Below are 19878 nucleotides of genomic sequence, written 5' to 3'. Positions count from 1 at the left end.
AATGGAGCATAGATACATACACACGCATATGCAAACATACAGATACACCCACCAAGAACCATAAATATCTCTCAGATCGCTTTTGAAATAATGAGATAAGTCTGTGGTTGTTTATGCTGCCTTGCTTTTGAAAGCTACAGAGATCAGGGAATTCTAAAAAATAAACTGAGATAGTAGAATAAGAATGAGATCAAAATGTTTTCTACTCAGCTGTACAAATTATAGTCAAGACAGTACTGAAAAAATGCACTTTCAGCAGTAGTTCATATCCTCTAACAGAAACCTTTGTTTCCTCTATTTTCAATTGAAATAGTTATTTAAGTTTATGTAAATTCTTCTTATATATTTTTTATAGTTGATCAGTTATCTAGCTTAAGTTCCTTGGGTACATGCAAGAAAACTCTTTAGAGTTACCAGTTGCTAATATATTCACATTTCATTATAGAACATCAGAATAATAATTACAATGATGCCCATAATCATTGACTAATTATGTTAGACATATATTTACATTTTAAAAAGGCAAGTCTTGCTTTTGATATTGCTACACTTTGCTAATTTTTTTCCAAGTAGGTAAACTGAGGGTAATACAAGACTTAACATTTTATTGACATGACACTTTAAAAGCACATTTTCGGGGCCAGGGATTTATCTCAGTGGTTCTGCCACCTGCCTTGCAAGCACAAGGTCCCGAGTTTGATCCCCAGTGCAAAACAAAAGAAGATGCTTAAAAGTACATTTTCAAACTTTGTGATACTATATGAGTAAAAGTGAAGCATTTTGACAAAAATATTTCAGAATCATCAGAGTTGGTTATCATAAATAAGTTCCCAGTACTTGTCTATTTAATGACAAGGATTATTTCTTTTTAAATTTGTGCTCTGGGTTATCTTCTTTTCCTTCAGTGAATATAAATCAATAAGCATAAGCAAAACAGAATTAAGAAAGTAAATCTGCTATGGAAAAATAAAACACTAATTTATTCCAATAAATGAATTTTAAGCTATCTCCTTTATAAAAATTTCCATGCTTTCTGGCACCTCTCAGCATGATTCATAAATTGACAATATTTCTTGAAGTATTTTAGGTGAAAAAAAATCTACTGAGAAAGAAGAGTTTAGCACTGGAAATTGAGATACGCCATAATTTTAAGCAGAAACAAATAAATATAAAGAAGTGTTTTCTCAAGACCACCCGGGGGGCTTCAAGTTCACGGACACACAAGGTCATCTACCATAGGTGTGTGCTGGAAGTAGCTGCAAGTGAGCTTCGCAAAATGTGTTGTACTTGCATTGTTGTCCACAGACAGCATTGTTGAGCTGGAAGACATTTATACATTGATATAAACTGCATCAAGTAATTCCCACCAAATAATGTAAAATTACCAAGAGTGTAGATAGGTCCTCCCGGGCCACCGTCCTGCACAGGATGGGTGGGGATGTCCAAGTTATCTCTTTCCTAGGCCTCTCTAAGGAAAGGCAGGACCACCACAGTCCCGCATGGAGTGGCACAGGTCACCTCTACATAGCAGATCCTTCAGCAGCACCCTCCAAATACCTTCTCAGGGCCACCAAGCAGGGCGGCCCCACCCAATTCAAAATCGTCAGCAGTTTTCTTCAAAAAGCCCTCACACACGTGTAAAGTAGATGTCTCGTTTTTCATCACAAAACATTGGGATCTCAGATCCCACCTCCTCACACCCCACCTCCTCCCAACCCAACCGCTGCCACCTCTGCCGAGTCTGGAGTCTGAGGGGCTGGGCTCCCTCAGTAAAACAGGGCTTTGCAAGGCAATAGGTCAGCATTGTCCGTACAGTGTTGGTCCGTACAGTGGGCGTGTAGAAGACTGCTCAAGTGTCACAGTTCACTCTTTGGGTTGTAGTGGAAGGTGGGTTGTAGGAGGTGTTGTTGCCGTTATTTGTCTCATTCTAAGTTTTGTAGGAAGCGCTGATGTGGATATGTTGGCATGAATCATAAGGCATGTAAAAAAAGAAAAAAAAAGCAGCTCAATTTAAACACTATTTGGCATAATAACTGGGAAAGTTGATTAGCTCAGTATTTCCTTTTTGAATCTTTGCATCACTATAATTTTTCCCTCTAGACATAAGAAGCATATCAGCCACTTCTGCTCCAGGAAACACTTCCATTTCCTGAGCTATAATTCGATCCCTCAGCACCACAATTTGGCTACTTAGGAGACCTTCATCCAGCTGCTTCTGAGGAGGACAGGAACATTCTTCTACTCTTGCCCAGAGCCCCTCTGGGGTTTGCTTTCTAACTTCATGCCAGGTCGAGCTCTGAGCTTCCAGCTGGGTTGCGCTAGCAGGTCTGTGACATGCACAGCCATGACCATTGCAGAAGTGTGCTCTCCCCTAGCTCACCTGGAATTACTACTTAAACAGAGTACAATTTCTTTACGTGGGAAGATCATTAGCCCTCAATTTCAGAATATGTTAGAATGCTTCATAGCCTGGAAATGCCCCTGAAGTTGATCAGCCTGAAGCACAGCCAGAGCCTGCCCTCCTGGCCAGCATGCCCTCCAGTGCCTTACACTTTGAGCACATCCTTGGCTAGTTCCCAGGGGTGGAGGCAGAGTGGTCTCTGCAATTTGAACTGCTTAGAGGAAAAACAAATTTTTATTTTTTATGAGCTATGCGAAGTAGGTCATTATCTCTTTTCTCTGGAAGTACAAATTATAGGCTTTCCTATGCCTTAATCATACTGATGTTTACCCATTTCTCTAAAGATTATTATCATGGTTGGTTATTAGTGATATTGTTGCTTTTAAAACCCTAGGAAATAAAATAGAAAGAAAATTGGGTTTTTTTGCTGCTTACCCTTCATTGCTGGCCTGGAATGGGCTCTCAAAGCTAATTAACTCTTTAGGTTTTCCATGGGGCGGGGGAAACCCCAACTTAATACAGCCTTCCTCTTAAGTGATCTTGTAAAGCTCAAGTTCTTTTGAAGAAACATTAACATGATAGCAGAGCAGCTGACCAAGAGCACTGTTACTGCTGACCTCCTCTTCCCTAGGAAGCTGTACTTGGAGCTGCCTCTCTCAATGGGAGCAGTCTAGTCCAGGAGGCATTGGTTTCCTATTGAGACAATGTTCATCAATATTTACTATGTGTGAATCCTGGAGTGCAGGATAGAGATATAAACAGAACAAGGGTCCAAGTGTTGGCAAACTGGCCTGAGGGCCAAATCCAACCCACTGGCTGTTTTTGTACAACCTATGACCCAAGAATAGGTTATACTTTTTTAACTGGTTAAAAACACATGAAGAGAAGAATATTATTCCATGATACGTACAACCTGTATTGAATTTAAACTTCAGTGGCCATAAATAAAGCTATATTGGGCAGCACCATGCCCATTCATTTAGGTGCTGTCTATGAACAGTTGCAACAGGCACCAGAAGATTTCCACAGCCTGAAATATTCTCTCTCTGACCCTTTTCAGTTTGCCAAGTCTTGCCTTGCTGCAGGGACACATTCAGGGAAAGAAGCAATTAGAGTCCAACCTGAAAAGTGCCAGGAAAGCAATATATGTGAGAACTGATGGGGGAAGGTCAGTCACACTTAGGGTCAGCAAAGTATATGGGGACAGAAACAATCTTGAGCTAAATTGTAAGGAACAGCAGTAATTAGGAACAGGTCCGGAGAGAAGCAACTGCCTGGATCTGTGAGCACATGCATCCCTGCACATGTCATATTTAAGGAATCTTAAAATCTGCAATGGCAAGGGCAAACATGCTTATTGGGGAAGTTTCTACTGGCAAGTAAAACCTGGTCTTACAGAAGGAGCCCAGGGGTGGGAGTTAGGGAGTGAGCCCAAGCTGAAGAACTTGGGGCCACTAAAGGATGGTGTGCAAGGCAAGAGAAGTCATGTGCTAGATAAGAAGTCATGTGCTAGATTGATAAGCTTGATCGTGAAGAGAGGACTTTGACATAAAAGTGAAGCTTGGAGGGAGACAGTCATGTTGGAGGGGGTGAGAAAGATACTACAACAAGGCAAGCGAGTGATCAGGTTTGCATTAAAATTGATAGGAAGCCAGAATGAAAAGAGATTAATTGAAAGATAAGTGATCAATTTGGTGGAAGTGTGTGAGGGAGGAGAGAACCTGTCAGGTGTGATTCACAGAAGCTAATTGATGTTAGTCATGGAAATGCTGAAGAGGATCAAGGGAGGGAAAATGTGCACATTTCCTTCTTGCAGAATATTTGGAGAATCCAATTGGACACAGGCCAGTGAATAGCTGGATTGAAGGGTCTGAAGCTCGGGACAGAGGCTGGACCTGGAGATTTAATGCGGTGGTTGAGCGTACTGTCTGATTTAGGTGAGGTGGGCAGCAACATGAGGAGCTCAGAGGCAGGAAGACCAGGCAGGTGAATGTGGCAGAGCAAGAAAAAGCAGACAGGCACTGGGAGGATAAGCAAACCAGATGCCGTGTCCCGGGAGGTGAAACAAGTCGGTATTTATTCACCGGATTTAGCACTGGGGGGTTGGCAAAACTTCAGTATGCGGAGGATGGGGGCAGTGGGCAGAAGGGAGTTCCCCATGTTCACGTATCTTGGCTATCAAAGGACACAGTCTGAAGAGGCCAGAACCTAGAGCGAAGTGTGGAATTGAGAAAGGTATTTGTTTGTTTTATTGGTAGAGAGAGGTGTGGAGAAATGGTGAGAAGAAAGCTCCAGAAGAAATCAGAAGAATGATCAAAGATACAGGGGTGGAAAAGAGGAGATTGATGTCTGGGGAATCCAGAGCTGGAGCCCAGCACCTGGAGAGGGTGTTGGCCGGGGAGAGACCTGTCCCTGAGCTGGGCTTGGGTGACTACTTATAAAATGTGCTGTCTGTATGATCAAGTGGGACCACTTCAGTCACTGTCTCAAACACTGATGTTGTGACACAGGGAATGAGAATCATTTTTAAAAATGGAGGAGCTGATTTTAAATCAGAAAAGGGACATTTTTTTTCCCTAAAAGCCCAAAGAAATGTAGTTATCTTGTGAGGTCTTTATTCATTTATTCTAAATTAATGGAGCCAAAGATGTATGGAATCATTAGTAGAGAGAATGAGAAAACATGTAATATACTATACTGAAAGCCCTTTTTTTCTTTCTATTGTTCTGAATGAAACAGTTTCTTAAAAAGACTCATCTAGTTAGAGAATCACACCCCAACCTTGAATTTTCTCCTAGGTCAAGGAACAGAATATTAAGGAAACTAAGGTCTCAGCAGTTTTACATTCAGGCTAAAATATTCATTAGTACTTCGAATTGAAAATCTCTTTCTGGTGTCATGGAATGAAATAGAAGAGTTAAAAATGTTAATTATGCTCAGATGATAGCTTCTGTGTTGAATTTTTATCCATTGCCTTTATAATTTAAGAGAAATACAAAAAGAAACCCTCAAAACCAACAAAAATGAAATAGCCTATATATAAATAAATTTTATTAAATACTTCAGTTTACATCTTTTTAGAAAAATGCATATACCTTGAGCCTGTAATGCTACATAAAATAAATAAAAGATTAAATATCACATTATTTCTTTTTTATGAGAAACCCAAAGTATAAATAATTTAAAGAGCAAAATAAGAGAAAGATGTTAAGAAACAGGGAGATAGACTTTGTATGATGGGAAGGGGGTCTGAGGACTAGGGAGATGGGAGGGAGGGGAATGGACAGGGGCATAAAAAGGACCAAGATGTGACATATACATGTATCAGTACCCCACAGTAAATGTGTTTTTTATGTATCACAAACATATATTAATAAAAATTTTAAAAACCAAAATAAATAAATATTATTTTCTTCTTTCAAAACTGATTAAAACATACATACAACATGTATATCTTTTACTCTGAAGATTATTCCAATCATGTTTTGTGAATTTCCCGTGGACGGTTAATTCATTGGAAAGATGGGAAATCAGCTGTATTTATTTCTGTTGTCCACTAGGAAAAGTCTACACATTTTCTCTTTCCAAGAACTGGCCATAGTCCATGGAGTAGAGGGTGGGAAACAAATGGACATCCATCAAAGCAATTTTCAGTCCTAAAAGCTTTCACCAACATAGAAGCGAGACACTGACATGCTTTTTAAACCAAATACTGTTTCCATCAAATCAGGGCCTGCAAAGAGAATTATTTATTATTTGTGAGCATTACTCAAATTCTCTAGCTCCTATAGAAAAGCTACAATGATTCTTCAGAATAAAGATCAGAGGAGAAGTACCCGTCTCAGCCTTTGGTGTTTTCAAGAAGGGATTTTGATTCTCTCTGCTCCTTGGTCAGAATCCCATGGGCACTGAGCATTCTGTGGGCTGGGGAGACACTCGTGATGCCTGGCTCTGGCCAAGGGCAGCTCCTGAGCTCTGAAGTCCTGAAGAACAAGCACACCAGACCATGGTCCAAGGGTCTGGGTTTGACCCTGGTGGACTCACGATAGATCCTTGAGTAGACCAAACCGCACTGCATCTTTGGGTCTCAGAGTTCTCATGTGCTAAAATGCAAGGCTTGGATTACATCATACCCAACATTTTTTAACTTTGAAATTCAGTGACAGCATCTTCTCAGTCTTCTGACCCGTGACATAAATGATGTTTCCCTTGCCACAAGATATTTCATCTGTCCCAAGTTGAGAGAACTTACATTTTATTCAACTGAAATGAAATTGATTCTAGTCTATGCCCCCAATAGGCAAGGAACTCTAAGGTATCTTTATTATCTATAAAGGTATTAGGCTTTATTTCTTTTATTAAAAAAACATATCCATAGATCCTTTTTTCTCAAGCACTATCGGATTTCTTCATGATATAATGATTTCTCTCTCTGGTGAAATTTTAATCCCCTCCTTTTTACAATTCTTTGTACCATGTATTTTATAACCAGTCACAGAGTTTGCAGCTTTTGAGGGCTATTCTATGCATGTGCCAATGGTGCTAGGTGCTCCAGGCTTAGCAACTGAAAGACCAGGAGAGTCTCTCATCTGTCTACCAAGGAATAAAAAAATTAATAAAATAATTGATTAATGAACTGGCTTCTTAGAAAACAAGTGGTCAGAGGAATGGACAGTTTCCTTTTCACTCTCTCTCTTTTGCCTGCAAGTAGCAAAGTGGAATCTATATCTGCCTCTTATGTTTTTCAGCACAGGGAGTCATTTGGTAAGTATCTTGGTTCATAATTTTTTGGAGCTGGTAAATATTTGTTGATCGCTACTGGTGCGGGTAGCAATAGTTTACTGAGGCTAACCACAAATCCTTACAAAGATTTTTTTGGCTCTTTTGCCTTTGCCATTCCTCAATCCATATTTTTTCCTGTGGGCAAAACTCCCTGTCCTGTTACAGGCATTGACCCCCAAAGCCTTTCTGAGTCTAATTTTGTAGTGAATGCTTTAATTTGTCCTAGTGTCTCAAGAATATTGCTTTAATATGTTGAAGGACACCACTTGAGTTGTTTTTCCTCTTTAAATTGCACTGTAACAAATAGATTAAGTCAACCCTTGCCATGCCTTGGGTTCCAGTGATGGTTACTCTCCTCTTTTTCTGTCCTTCCTATTCAGCAGAGTGGCTCAGTTCTTACCATGTACCAGGCCCTGAAGTAGGAATAGGTACCCAAAGGCAAATGAGATAGGGTTCCCATTGTCAGTGAGCCCACAGCTGGTTAGGGACCAGACTCATATAAAGAGGTTGTTAAAGTGCAGGTAACAAGTGAAACAGACCAGGCATGTGTGTGGAGAATAACAGATGGTAGAAGGAGGCAGTGATTGATTTTGTTTGAGTCCATCAGAGGAGAAATTATGACAGAACTGGATCTTGAAGCATGATTAATAGAGTAGGCATTCCTGGAACTTCTCTGTTTGTGGTTTGAGTTTAGGAAGACGACAAAATGAGCAAAATTTGGTGCAACAAGAGTTCTAGGGACTTCCATGTTTCTAATTTAATAGGCTTGGGGGATGCTTATTAACTGGATGAAATGGAATGAAACAAAAATGATGGGACATGAATACATTTAACCTATGTCAAAAGCTTCTGGAAGAGGGTATGCTTGATTCGCTGTCAGTAAAAGATTGCACGTTTTATGAACACTGGGCCTTGCAGTTTTGTTCGTTTTCCAACAGTGGTGTCATTGGCCTTGGAGATCCAGCGCAAGTGCAGCCTTTGCACAGCCTGGTGACTGCAGGTTGCCTGGTGCAGACAGGCAGAGATACACAATGAACAGCAACTTCTAGCACTCTCAAGGAACTGCTGTCGTGTAGGGCTCTTCACAGCTGTCAGCATCATCTCTCCATGTGTGCTGCTGACCACTCTGGGAGTGGAAATTTGATCATCGATATTTGGAAATTAGCCAGCTACTACCATTGAGGTTTTTATGTGTGTTATGGGAAGTTTCAGAATGAGTTATTGTCCTTAAGAGGCTTTCACCCTCAAAATGTTATTGCTAATGTTAAAGATGAATTTGTATTTGAACCCTGGGACTATACGCTCTCATAGCAGCCTGCCATTCTCAACTTGGACATCTGAATCTCACTTGGTTCTAGGCAATCCTGAGAGAAGCAAAAGTCTATACCACTTATACTCAACAATGGAAAAATCAACACATCTTTGATAGATGCAAGCTACTTTATGTAGACTATTTCTTTACATTGTTTCTATACGAACAACATCATATATATATAATGTCATATATATATATATAAAATATATATATATATGACATTGTGATTCCGAGGGGTGGTTTTGAAAATATTGATTTATGATAGTCTTTTTGGAGGTAAATTTAGTGATCACATAGACATATATATTAACTTTCAATGTTCACTAGGTTTTATCTTTTTGCTTTTCTGTGTGTTTTTAATCTTCATATATAGTTCAGTTCAACCAAAAAAATTCAGTATGTGTAGAAGTAACCTTGAGTCTTGGTTAGTTCTTCAAGATTTGTGTTAACAAGATTCAACCATCGGAGAGTGACTTTTGGAGTAATTACCTCCATACTCAAATCTAAGTGGCCGTAACTGTTGAGTATTTAAATTTGGAGTTGGTTGGGAAACAGTGCTAGAAAGGTTAATGCATTTTATCACATTTCAGCAAAGATCAACACAATAAAATTACTATAAACCACAGTCTAATTTTATTAATTCTTTAAAGGAACCATGCTCCCGTGCTCACCAAGTATCTACAGAAATTTAGGAGTTAAAATTGAAATTAATTGATGAGATGGGTTCTGAGCTATTCTAGCACACAGAATTAGAAGGAACCCAAAGAGTCCCATCTGCTTCTGGGTACATTGACTACTAAGGATGATAAGGTTGTCTCTATAGAGTGTGGGGACACGCACACACACATACACACACACACACACACACACACACACGCACACGTAAAGGAAAGGGCAAGGAGGAGAATCTTGGCAAGGGAGAAATTAAAACTAGAAATCTTGAGCAGTTTCACAATCAAGAACCTTTTCTGCTGAATATCTGGTGCGAGTTCCGAGTTGTCTGGCACTCCCAAAGGTCACTGTGATTGAGCAGCAGGTAGGACTTTGCCCAGGCCTCCTCTGTGGGTTCTCTAGGGACCTAGATTTTCTGGGAAAGCTGAGGGTGAGTGTAACATACCAGACAACCAGACAAAGCTCTAGTATACAATTAATTGCCATCTGCAACATCCTCATGTGTCACTGACACTGTCAGATCTTTAGGGTGTGGAAGAAACAGCCATCACTCTCACCCTCCCCTGGAGCTTTATTTGAAGGCAGAACGTGAAGTACTGAGAAGTCTGATTGTCTGATAAGGCAGCTATTGAATGCTGCTGCCGAGTACCATCCATTAGATGGAAAGGCTACTAGAAACATTAAGATGTGTCCCTGTATAGCACCAAGCTTCAAGAAGAAGAACAGTGAGAGAATCCCACTGAGTTCTAAGCAAGGGTACTGTACCCTCGTTCCCTGACCACAGACTATTCTTCCGCTTTGGTATGTCACCAAACCCTGGATGTTAGAGTGAAAGGAAATAGACATACTTGAAAGCTACCTGCTCTTCTGTTTTGTCATAGCAGCAGCAGACCAAGTATTAACGCTTGAAAGTCATTAAGATCTTGACCAGGTTTTCTATACAATGTCTAAATTCTATACACTATCTAAATTTTATTCAACATCTAAATTTCTGCACTATGGTCTTTGTAGGCAATGTGCATAGTGAGAGTATTTGAACATTCTAAGAATTTATATTAAATAAGTAATGATTTAATAACAACATAATGAGATATGATCAAATATAGTGATTGTTTAAATTTCTAAAAAATTTTTAACAGTAAAGACACATTGAAATTAATCACTTTCTATGAACACACTGATCCCATTGTTCTTGACACTTTCTGAAGCATTTCTAGAAGTCCTCTTTTATGAATGTTGTTAGTTGCCCTGTTGTAGCTGCCTCAGTATCTTGAATTTGTTAAAAACATTTACCTTTGTTGGTCATTTTGACTCTAGGGAAGAGCCAGAAGTTGTCCAGTGCCAAATTCAGTGAACTAGGTGGATGGGGATGCACCATGATGTCCTTACAAGCCTGCCTTTCCATTGCATGACATTCAGCAGCAGTATTCACCATGTTTTTTGTTTTTAATCACACTTTCCCCATAAATACATGAAAGAGGACTTCCAGAAATGCTTCAGAAAATGGCAAACATGATGGAATACATGTGTTCAAAGTGAGAAGAAATATTTTGAGGTATTTCAGTGGGCATTAATTACAATGAGTCTTTTATTGTAAAGAATTCTCTAAACATTTACAGTATATTTTGATCTTCCTTTTAACTTTACTAAACCACAGCCTCCAAGACAGATTTCCTCATGTTTGAAACAAGGTTGGTGCATTTCATCTTCCAGGTCTGCTGTGGTCAGTCTGGGTTGCTATAACAAAATGCTACCATGTGGGTGGCTTAAACAGTAAATATATATTTATCATGGTGCTGGAGCCTGGGACTCAAGGTGATGGGATATTTAGTGTCTGGGAAGGACATTGCTCCTGGTTTTCAGACAATTGTCTTCTTATTATTTCCTTACATTGCCTTGCCTTGTGCCCCCCCGCCCAACGTACACATGGAGGGAGGGGGATTTTGTCTCTCTTCTTTCTGTAAAGTCATTTATCCCACCATGAAGGCCTCACCCTTAGGAACTTATTTAACCCTTCTTCCCTCTGGAAGGCCCCTCCTCCAAACACTGCCTCACTGGAGATTAAGGTTGTGATGTAGGAATTTAAGGGAAGGGACACCAATATTTAGTCTATAGTGAGGTCTTTTAATAAACTGTTCTACAATTAAAAGAGCCTGCCATATGCTAGAAATGGGGCATGGATGGGACTCAAACTTTACATTTAGACAAAGTTGGCGTTCAATCTCAACTCTGAATTTTACATTTTTGTGACGCTGAACAAATTGTTAAGAATCTCTAGGTCTCCGTCTCCTCTGCTGTCAGATTGTTCCACAGTAGTGCCTCTTTTTAGAATTGTTATCAAGTTTAAGTGAAAATCATGCCTGTAAAACTCTTAGGACAATGCTTAGCACAAAAAAGACCCTTAATAAAAAATTTAGCTTATAAATGGAGATTGTTAAGACAAGAAATGACATTGCTTGGCCAGTGATTTGGTAGTAGATAAAATTGGTCTTTGACCATAAATTTTACAAGTCTTCATCAGTTATAACATTTCTGAGGTTGAAGTAGACATAAACAGATGGTTTATGTGTGTGTGCCCAAGCCTGTGAGCAGAGACCAACTGTACCTTGATAATCTCCCCCCTCATTTTGGGGTAATTAGCTAAGATTCTGCTACCACAAGGAATTTCAACTCACATGTCACTTCAAAATTTGGAATATATTTTACTTATACCAGAATATTTTTATTCCAGTGAAACCAGAAACCAAGCCTTTGTTTTTCAGGATTATTATTACCTAACAAAAAATGTTTTTTCTTTGTATAACAACAGCGATGTGTTACAATTAAATGTTGCTGACAAAAAAAATAACAAAACCAACTAACCACACACACACATTCCCACACACACAAATATTTCTCAATTCTCAAAACCCCAAATTCCCCTAAATCAGAACTTAACACTCATGCCATTCTCTGTAGACTGTATCCTAAAACACTTTATATTTACATTTTATAGAAATTGACATTGCTTTTCCCTGCAGTCTTAGTGAGTCAGATAAAAAAGTAAATCCAAGTCTTTTCTCATATGACCTGAAGTGTCAAGGCGACAAATTCATTTGATCATAGGTAAGAAAGCAAACTCTGCAGTGCTTCAAGGTTGGCTTTTCAATGCATTGCACTATGTGTGAATAAATTCTTACTTGTGGATCTAAAAATCATAGTGGCCATTTCTTCTCATAACCACTAATATCAAAGCATTTGCTACAATTCTGGACTATTTAAAGGGGAAAGAAAAAAATACACAGTACAGAGAATATCCTTGAGGCTTGGGATGGAGTTCCTTATGTTTCAGGGAAATTTAAGCTTCCAGAGGACAAGGAGTAATTCTGACTGCTCATAGGCAATAAAACAAAATCTAAACATCACCCATAAGTTAATGCAATTAACAAGTAGCCCACGGAGTTGCAACTTTAAGAGGACCGTGTCTCTGAGAATTTTAAGTAGTTTTCTCCCTTTAAATTTCATTCAAAATGTGCTAAAAGGACCTCTGGCATTTGCTTCTGCACATTGGGTCGATTTATGTATTTAGAAAAGAGATACCAGGACTATATTCCTGGAAAGTGACTTTAAACTCTAGAAAATGATCTGATTTTTTGCCCTTCAAAGGAAATCGATAAAAAGCACTAGGATCCTGTGAAATGAGTAACCTTGATGAAGCCACACCCCTACCCATGCAGGACAAACTTGTCTCAGGCTATAATTATTTTGTGATTTCTTCTTCACCACACAGATTCAGTATTGATTTTTAATTAATAATAATGTCCCCACTTTATATGCTTACCTTGTCAGGAAATCTGAGTGTGTTATAGTGGATGAATTCCAATTTATCTTCATCAAATCCTGCTGAATGTAAAAATTAAGTATTTCAGTTGCATGCTAAGGAGGAACAAGTGAGCCAGAAAGGTTAAATTTGCAGCCATGGAGAATTCAGGAATCTAATAATAGAATCACCAATTAAAATCCATTAGTTTTGACTTGTAATTCTATTTCCCAAAATCATCTGGTCAGCTTTGATTATGTCTTTGGAAAAGGAAGGTGGTCAGAGCAATTTTTTGAAGTTGTTATGATCAACTGAAGTTTACATTTCTTGTTTTAAAATGAATTTTATTTGTACATTTAAGGTATACAATATAATGACATTCATCATTGGAAATTTGCACCTTTATGAAGTTTACATTGCTTCTCATTATTTTGGTAGTATACAAAACATATCTTATGGCCACTTTTACTTATTGGATCACTTGCATTTTTTTAGTGGACTTACGTTCAAGTTTTAGAATCTTCTAAGTCACACCTATCAGATTTTTATCTCCTGATAAGGGAGCAATGCAAAACTTAAATTCTTGACATTAAGTAGGTAAAATTATGATTGTTTTTCAAGCACTGAACTCTCCATCAGCCACTTGACATTGTTTAGCTGACGAAAGCTGAAATAATGTCCTCAATAAAATCATGCTCAGAACCCTTCACTCTTCATTAGCCTCTCCACTGCTTTTTATTGGAATTTCAGCCTCCCCAAAGAGAAAAGTGTTTTTCCTTGATTCTCTGAATGGATCTCTCTTTGGGGGTCCCCATTTTCTGTGAGGGGTTACAAATTCAAAAACTTTTGGACTATATGCTGAAATGTAAACGTATGAAAATGGAGGTGGGACTCTGGCTGGGGAGTGGACAGTAGGGTGCCATAGCCAGGTTATGGCCTGCCCGGCGTATGGGCCTCGAGTTTTTCACATTACTTTATTTTCCTGAGAGTCTGTCTCATAGCAGCCAAAAGCAAGGACTCCAGAACCAACCTGCCTCGGTGGGACTTCCAGTCCCATCACTTCTGGTTGTTTGCTCTAGTTGTTTATGAGCGGTTTTCTTAAGATTCCTGTGCCTTTGTTTCATTTGTTGGTAAAATGAGAGAAATGCAAGTATTTTACCTCATAAGGACATTGTGAGAACTAAATGAAATAATGTACACAAAGCTCTTAAGTAGTTATTCACATAAATTTTTCTTGCATAGTTGAGAAAAATACAAATAAGAAACAGTTATATCCTGCCTACCATGTGCCAGGCATTATTTTCCGAACTGGGGAGACGGTACTGACCTCAGTATCTCCCAATTAAATTGTTAACCGGGCCCAGCCCTTAGCACATTGCTTGACACACAGCAGGCACAATGTTGAATTAATAAATGAACCAAATGATTCCCCCAAAGCAACATAAATGCCCAAATCATATTCTGAGCCACGACGGATTAAGTAAATTATATCCATGACAGCTTAACTCCCTGTATGTCAGTGAATTCTTACTCTTCCTCTCTGAATATTCATTCTGTGTGGTATCTGTAGTTGAGTAATCAGAGTTCTCTATTCTTTGACGGAGAGAAATACTAAGGAATTGATTATTTCCTGAATCCCTTACTTGTCTGCAGAACAACTTTCCTACCTTTTGATTGTCACCAATCTTTCTTTCACTTGAACTTTAGGTCTCATTGTCCATGAAGGAGCTGCAGTTTACAGAGTGTTTAAGCGCTGGCGAGCTGTTAACCTGCACTGGGATGTATTAAATTACGACAAAGCAACAGACATCGAAGAAAGTAGCCGGGGAGAATCTTCCACGAGTAGGACTTTATGGTTGCCTTTGACGGCTCTGCGGAACAGAAACTTGGTCCACCCAACGCAGCTGACCTCCCCAAGGTTTCAGTGTGGCTATGTGCTATTCCACCTGTTCAATCGGATAAGACCCCATGAAGATTTGTCTGAAGATAACAGCTCTGGGGAGGTCGTGATGAGAGTGACTTCCGTGTGACAGACGTACGCAGTGACACCGTGTGGACCACCCTGCACATTTTGGAATGTAATTGCAATGAAGGGTGAAACCATAGCACTTCTACAAAACATACATCTATGAACTTTTTACAATTTATGCTTTTTATATGAACATTTGAATTGCAAATACATTTTTCTGAAAAAAAGAGTCCTCTTGTTCTTTGTTTTTCTGATTTGTCACATCTTTTATAAGTTCGTACTTGAAATCATTGTATATATAAGTTAACTCTACTTGGTGGAAACAATGATGACAGTTATCCTTAAGGCCAAAACTATTTTTTCTTGCTTATTTTAAATATATTTTTATCAAACTTTTTGCTGCACGTGTAATTTTTCCAACACAGTGTGAGTGGGGTAAGTTTTCGCATGCTGTGGGCAGATGTCAAAGTGCCTGTAAGAACACCCTGCAGGGCTGTCCCATAGAACTACGCAGTGGTTCTCTGTGTGCCTTAGGCTGGTTGGCAAATGTGACCGTGACTTATTTACTGAGATGAAAATCAGCTTGTCACCAGGAAGGCAAGTTTCAGGAGTTACAGCTTGCTCTCTAACCTCTGAAACAGTACAGAGAGTTTCTGCAAAGATAAAAATGAGCACAATAACATGACTTTACCGCAGTTCATATTAAATAAGCAGGACATCCTGAATATTTACAACCTGCAATGCTCACCAAAGTGTTGCATTGTATACAACTGACTCTAAAAAATCATACTGACTCCAAAAAATACTGCCTCATATTTGCTTAGCCCTCTAATAGGACCTATCACAATATGGTTAATTACTAGTGTCTTGAATTGTAGGAGCACCATCTTAATTAGATTTTCTTTTTCTAAAAGCTTATATACCTTCTTAATCATTTAAGCACTAATCCTATTACTTGGTTTAATGAAGTCCTCTGAAATATGTTTGTTCACCAGCAGTCTTTCACTAGATGACTAGATCAGTATTTTTAAAAGAAAAGAGGAAAAGAAAAATGAAGCTATTGATCCCCCCAAAAGCAGGTTGCTAATCAGTAGTTCCCAGAAATTTCTACCTTTTTATCCTACTGGATATATTTAGCACATTTTAATGGACAGTAACAGGAAGGATGAGAAAACAGGTAGGCATGCTTTCCTTAGAAACATAAGTTGAACGTGCTGGTGGTTTGCAGTAAAGAATGACTAGATTTAAAAGTACGTAAAATAAAATGCTTTGTATTTTTTTCTAAAAATGACTTTTGGCTAATAATAGAATAGTTCGCGCTTACAAGCAGCACCATGTTTCCTCCATAGTAAATTTCCCCAGTACTTTAGATATCATTTTTCCAGTTAAAAATTGTCACAAATGACAAGGTGTGATGACTAACAGAAATGTAAAAAGTAAGTCACAAAGTCATGAAAGAGTGAATATTCAACCATTATTTGGAGGAGATCTAGATCTAGAAGATGGGTGTATTAAGCAGACTTTGGAGGTTTTTGCCTGTGTTAACCTGACATTACACAAACGCATCCAGATCTGTCAACAGCACCTCATTTAACCAAGAATAATTGTGGTTGCTGTTGACATTATGATGTAGAGCATTGTGTTAAAATACTGGAGTAAAGGGGCTTTTGCACATAGCAAAGCCTGCCCTGTGAGTTGGCACACACCATTGTGTCTGTATCAGCTCACTCAAAAACAAGGGACAAAGGATGAGAAGTCCCTTCCTGCAGTGTGTGGGATGTGTGAGGTGGAGAATCTGGAGATGAGTGTGCAGTTGGGATGGCCCATCTGAGAGAAGACCTCACTCCTTCTGAGGACCCTCCCTGATGAATGTGCCTCTGTCTCCAACCTGTGTGACCCTCTAGCTGTACCTCCTATCACACACACACACACACACACACACACACACATAAATCAGTAGTGTAATAGAACCCTAGCAGAATTTCCACTCAACAAAATGTATCATCCATGAAAAGACTACATAGAAACTCAACAAGGATGGGGAAAAAGATGTATTTAGAGAGTTGAATTTACTGCTTTAAAGTAATTCAGTTTCTGAGTAACATATGAGTTATGAAGATATAGATAATTAGTTCTTCAATTATAAATGTCATGATCCAAACTCAAGCTGCCTTAAATGCCAAAAACATTTATGGTAAGGAAATGGATTGGAAATACCTAACTTATTATTTTCAAAACCCTTTCCAATAGTATAAAAATTAGAACTCATATGCAGGCTGCAGGCTGTCTCTTGTGAATGACTAATTTGCAGGAACAACATTTATAGAGCACCCTCTGTGTGCCAGGTATTGTTAGCAGCAGGAAATGGGATGGGCCAGGTGTGCAGGGAGATGCATGTGGGGACACGGTGCATGGCATCACGTGGGTGGACATGCTGGTGAGCTAAAAGAAGTGGCAGAATGGGGGTGGGGGTGGTGAGGGTGGTTCCTGGGGCTCCTGGGGAAGGGGTCACCGAAGAGCTTGCAGCTCCAGGATTGTGAACCATGAGTATACACTGCAAATCAGACGGAGGAGATGCACCTATGTGCCAGCAGAGAAGGGGTCTCACGGGGGAGAGCTCAAGACACAGTGAAGACAGGATCCCAGCTGAGGAGGAGGTTAGCAAGATTCTGGAACTGCATCCCACCCAGCCAAAAGGTGGGGTTGATGGAGCGCAAGATAAGATCCGGTAAGGCCATTCCTGGGGGATGGATACTCTCTCTCCACCAACCTCTGTAAAACCAATAATGCAGTAGGAATATTGGGGCACTTTATGGGCCACTGCTTACCCCCTATCCCATGAGGCTGCAAACCCTATAACTCTGAGGAGGAAAGCACATCACAGATCTCTTAAAGGACCATTTTGTCATTATTAAAAATGTTCCTAGGGTCCGAGGATTTAGCTCAGTGGTTCCGTCGCCTGCCTCCCAAGGGCAAGGTCCCAAGTTTGATCACCCATACCAAAAAAAAAAAGTCTCCAAACACTTCCAGAGGAAATCAATTCTGTCATTTGATTTTTCCTAAATATAAAATTTTAATTTTCATTCTATACATCCCATGAACTGAAAACCTACCAAAATAAAGCAAGTTTTCGCTCTGCTGCCTTTGCTTCAGCCTATGTAGGACTAACTCTCTTTGCCATTCTACTTTTCCCCCCACAAGGTAGCAATGTTATTGTGGCCTGTTGTTTTTAATGATATACAAATGCTCCTTCCTTTCAATGGAGTTAAGCAGGAAAATAAAGTTAGCTTTGCCTATACACAATTAAATTAGCCATCATCTATCAATTGATACATCATTTTTAAGCAGAGGCTAGGCTTTGTCCATATTATTTTTTATAGTTTTTTTTTAACTTCCACATTTTAATGGCAGTAGTTTACAAATATCTGATATTTGAAACTTTTCTTTCTAAGTTTGTTTTTTGAACTAAAGTTGGCAAAGTTTGATTTTATTTGCTATTACACATTACAAAAATGGAATATAATATTTATTATAAATTGTATATAATACAATTAATATGTTATATAACAAAACATTGATTTATATAAAATAATTTAACATCCTATATGTTAAGAAATAGTTTGTTAAAGACTTTAAAAGGATATTTTAGATAATTAGCCCAGTTCTAATTTATCAATTCAGAGAAAAGTCCCACCATGTGAGCATGATACAGAATTGTAGCAGATGCTATAATTTATAGAAAAGTTCAAAAAGTTCTGAGCCCCAGTGGTACCTAAAAATTAATTCATCCCACTCACAAAGGTGCCATCTTCCATACCCTGGGTTTATCTTGTTAATTAGTCAAGAACTTTAGTTATTTTAAAGTATTTTTCTCTAAAAAAAAAAAAATAGGCACTGGGAGCCATTGGGAGAACGCGAATAATGTATGTTTTCCATGAAGTTTTAATGGTGTTTTTAAAAATTATAAACCTTATTCCAATGTATTTTATATTCATCTTTCATAACAAGTTGATGTTCCCTAAATTTTCTTGCAACTTTTCATATTTTTGAGTTTTCTATGTGCAACATGGCTTTCCAGGGAAAATCATCTTTCTTCTGATACTCCAAGCAGATAGAAAATGGCATGCTCTAAAATGCACAGAGAAAGAGTCTTCTGGAATGCTGGTGACAATAGTGATCTGGGAATTTGCCATTTTTGCTCTGTGACCCATCAAGCCGGCATATTTATGGCAGCTCCTGGACCACAGAATGGGTCGGAGCTGCGGGTGAGACGTGTGGCTCTTCCTCGTAGCTACACAGGATCTCTGGGATCATGGAGACCTGGTGGAAGCTGCCATGACAACAAGGATGCCAGACAGAGTCTATAGATGCACGAAGGGACACTCTCCTCATTATACTTTTGGGAATGTCAGGGTTTAATAAAAGGTGAGAACCAAAGCATTTTCTCAGAGAGCAAGAGAAGAAAAAAGCAGCACCCTTTACAACATGGCTGGTTTTCTTCTCCCTCGTCCATGTCCCTTGCTCAGGCTTAGGTGAATGAGGCAGTTTATCCCATTATACCATTGTTAAAATTATCATTATCCAGCACACAAAGAGGCCCCCAGCTTCGAGTTCCTGTTTGGCACATGAACAAGGATTAGCTCACCCAGAGAAGCTGCCTCTTGTAAAGAGCTAAGCGGATGCACATTGAGGTGATACTCTTAAGTGAAATAAATAGGACACACATGTATAAATACTGAATAGTTTCTCTGGTGTGAGAAACTGAAAGAGTAAATAAGGACTAAATGTATAATAGGTAATGTGAAATAGGAAGAAAAGGGGCAAAGGGGAAGGAAGTGGGAGGGGTAGGGGAAAGGATAGAAGGGAATGGGATTAATATGAGAAAATGGAAAAATAGGAACAAAATCTTTGTAAATAGGGAGGACTGGAGGGGTTGAAGG

At 39.0% G+C, this 19878-nt stretch overlaps 1 protein-coding gene across 1 annotated transcript in view; it reads left to right on the top strand.

Moving 5' to 3' along the window:
* Marchf11 (membrane associated ring-CH-type finger 11) overlaps positions 1-15335 on the top strand; it is a 117294-nt gene extending 101959 nt beyond the window's left edge. The window contains exon 4 of the mRNA XM_004845269.3: positions 14677-15335. Coding sequence (XP_004845326.1) covers positions 14677-14999 — 323 coding nt within the window. The 3' untranslated portion in view covers positions 15000-15335. The remainder of the gene's footprint in view (positions 1-14676) is intronic.
* The last annotated feature ends 4543 nt before the right edge of the window (positions 15336-19878 follow it).

This window comes from Heterocephalus glaber, unplaced genomic scaffold (assembly GCF_053883595.1).
Source record: "Heterocephalus glaber isolate CG9 unplaced genomic scaffold, H.glaber_assembly_v1.0 deba00001538, whole genome shotgun sequence".
Taxonomy (NCBI): Eukaryota; Metazoa; Chordata; class Mammalia; order Rodentia; family Bathyergidae; genus Heterocephalus; species Heterocephalus glaber.
The sequence above is the reverse complement of the archived record's forward strand: the minus strand, read 5'-3'. Positions and strand labels throughout refer to the sequence as shown.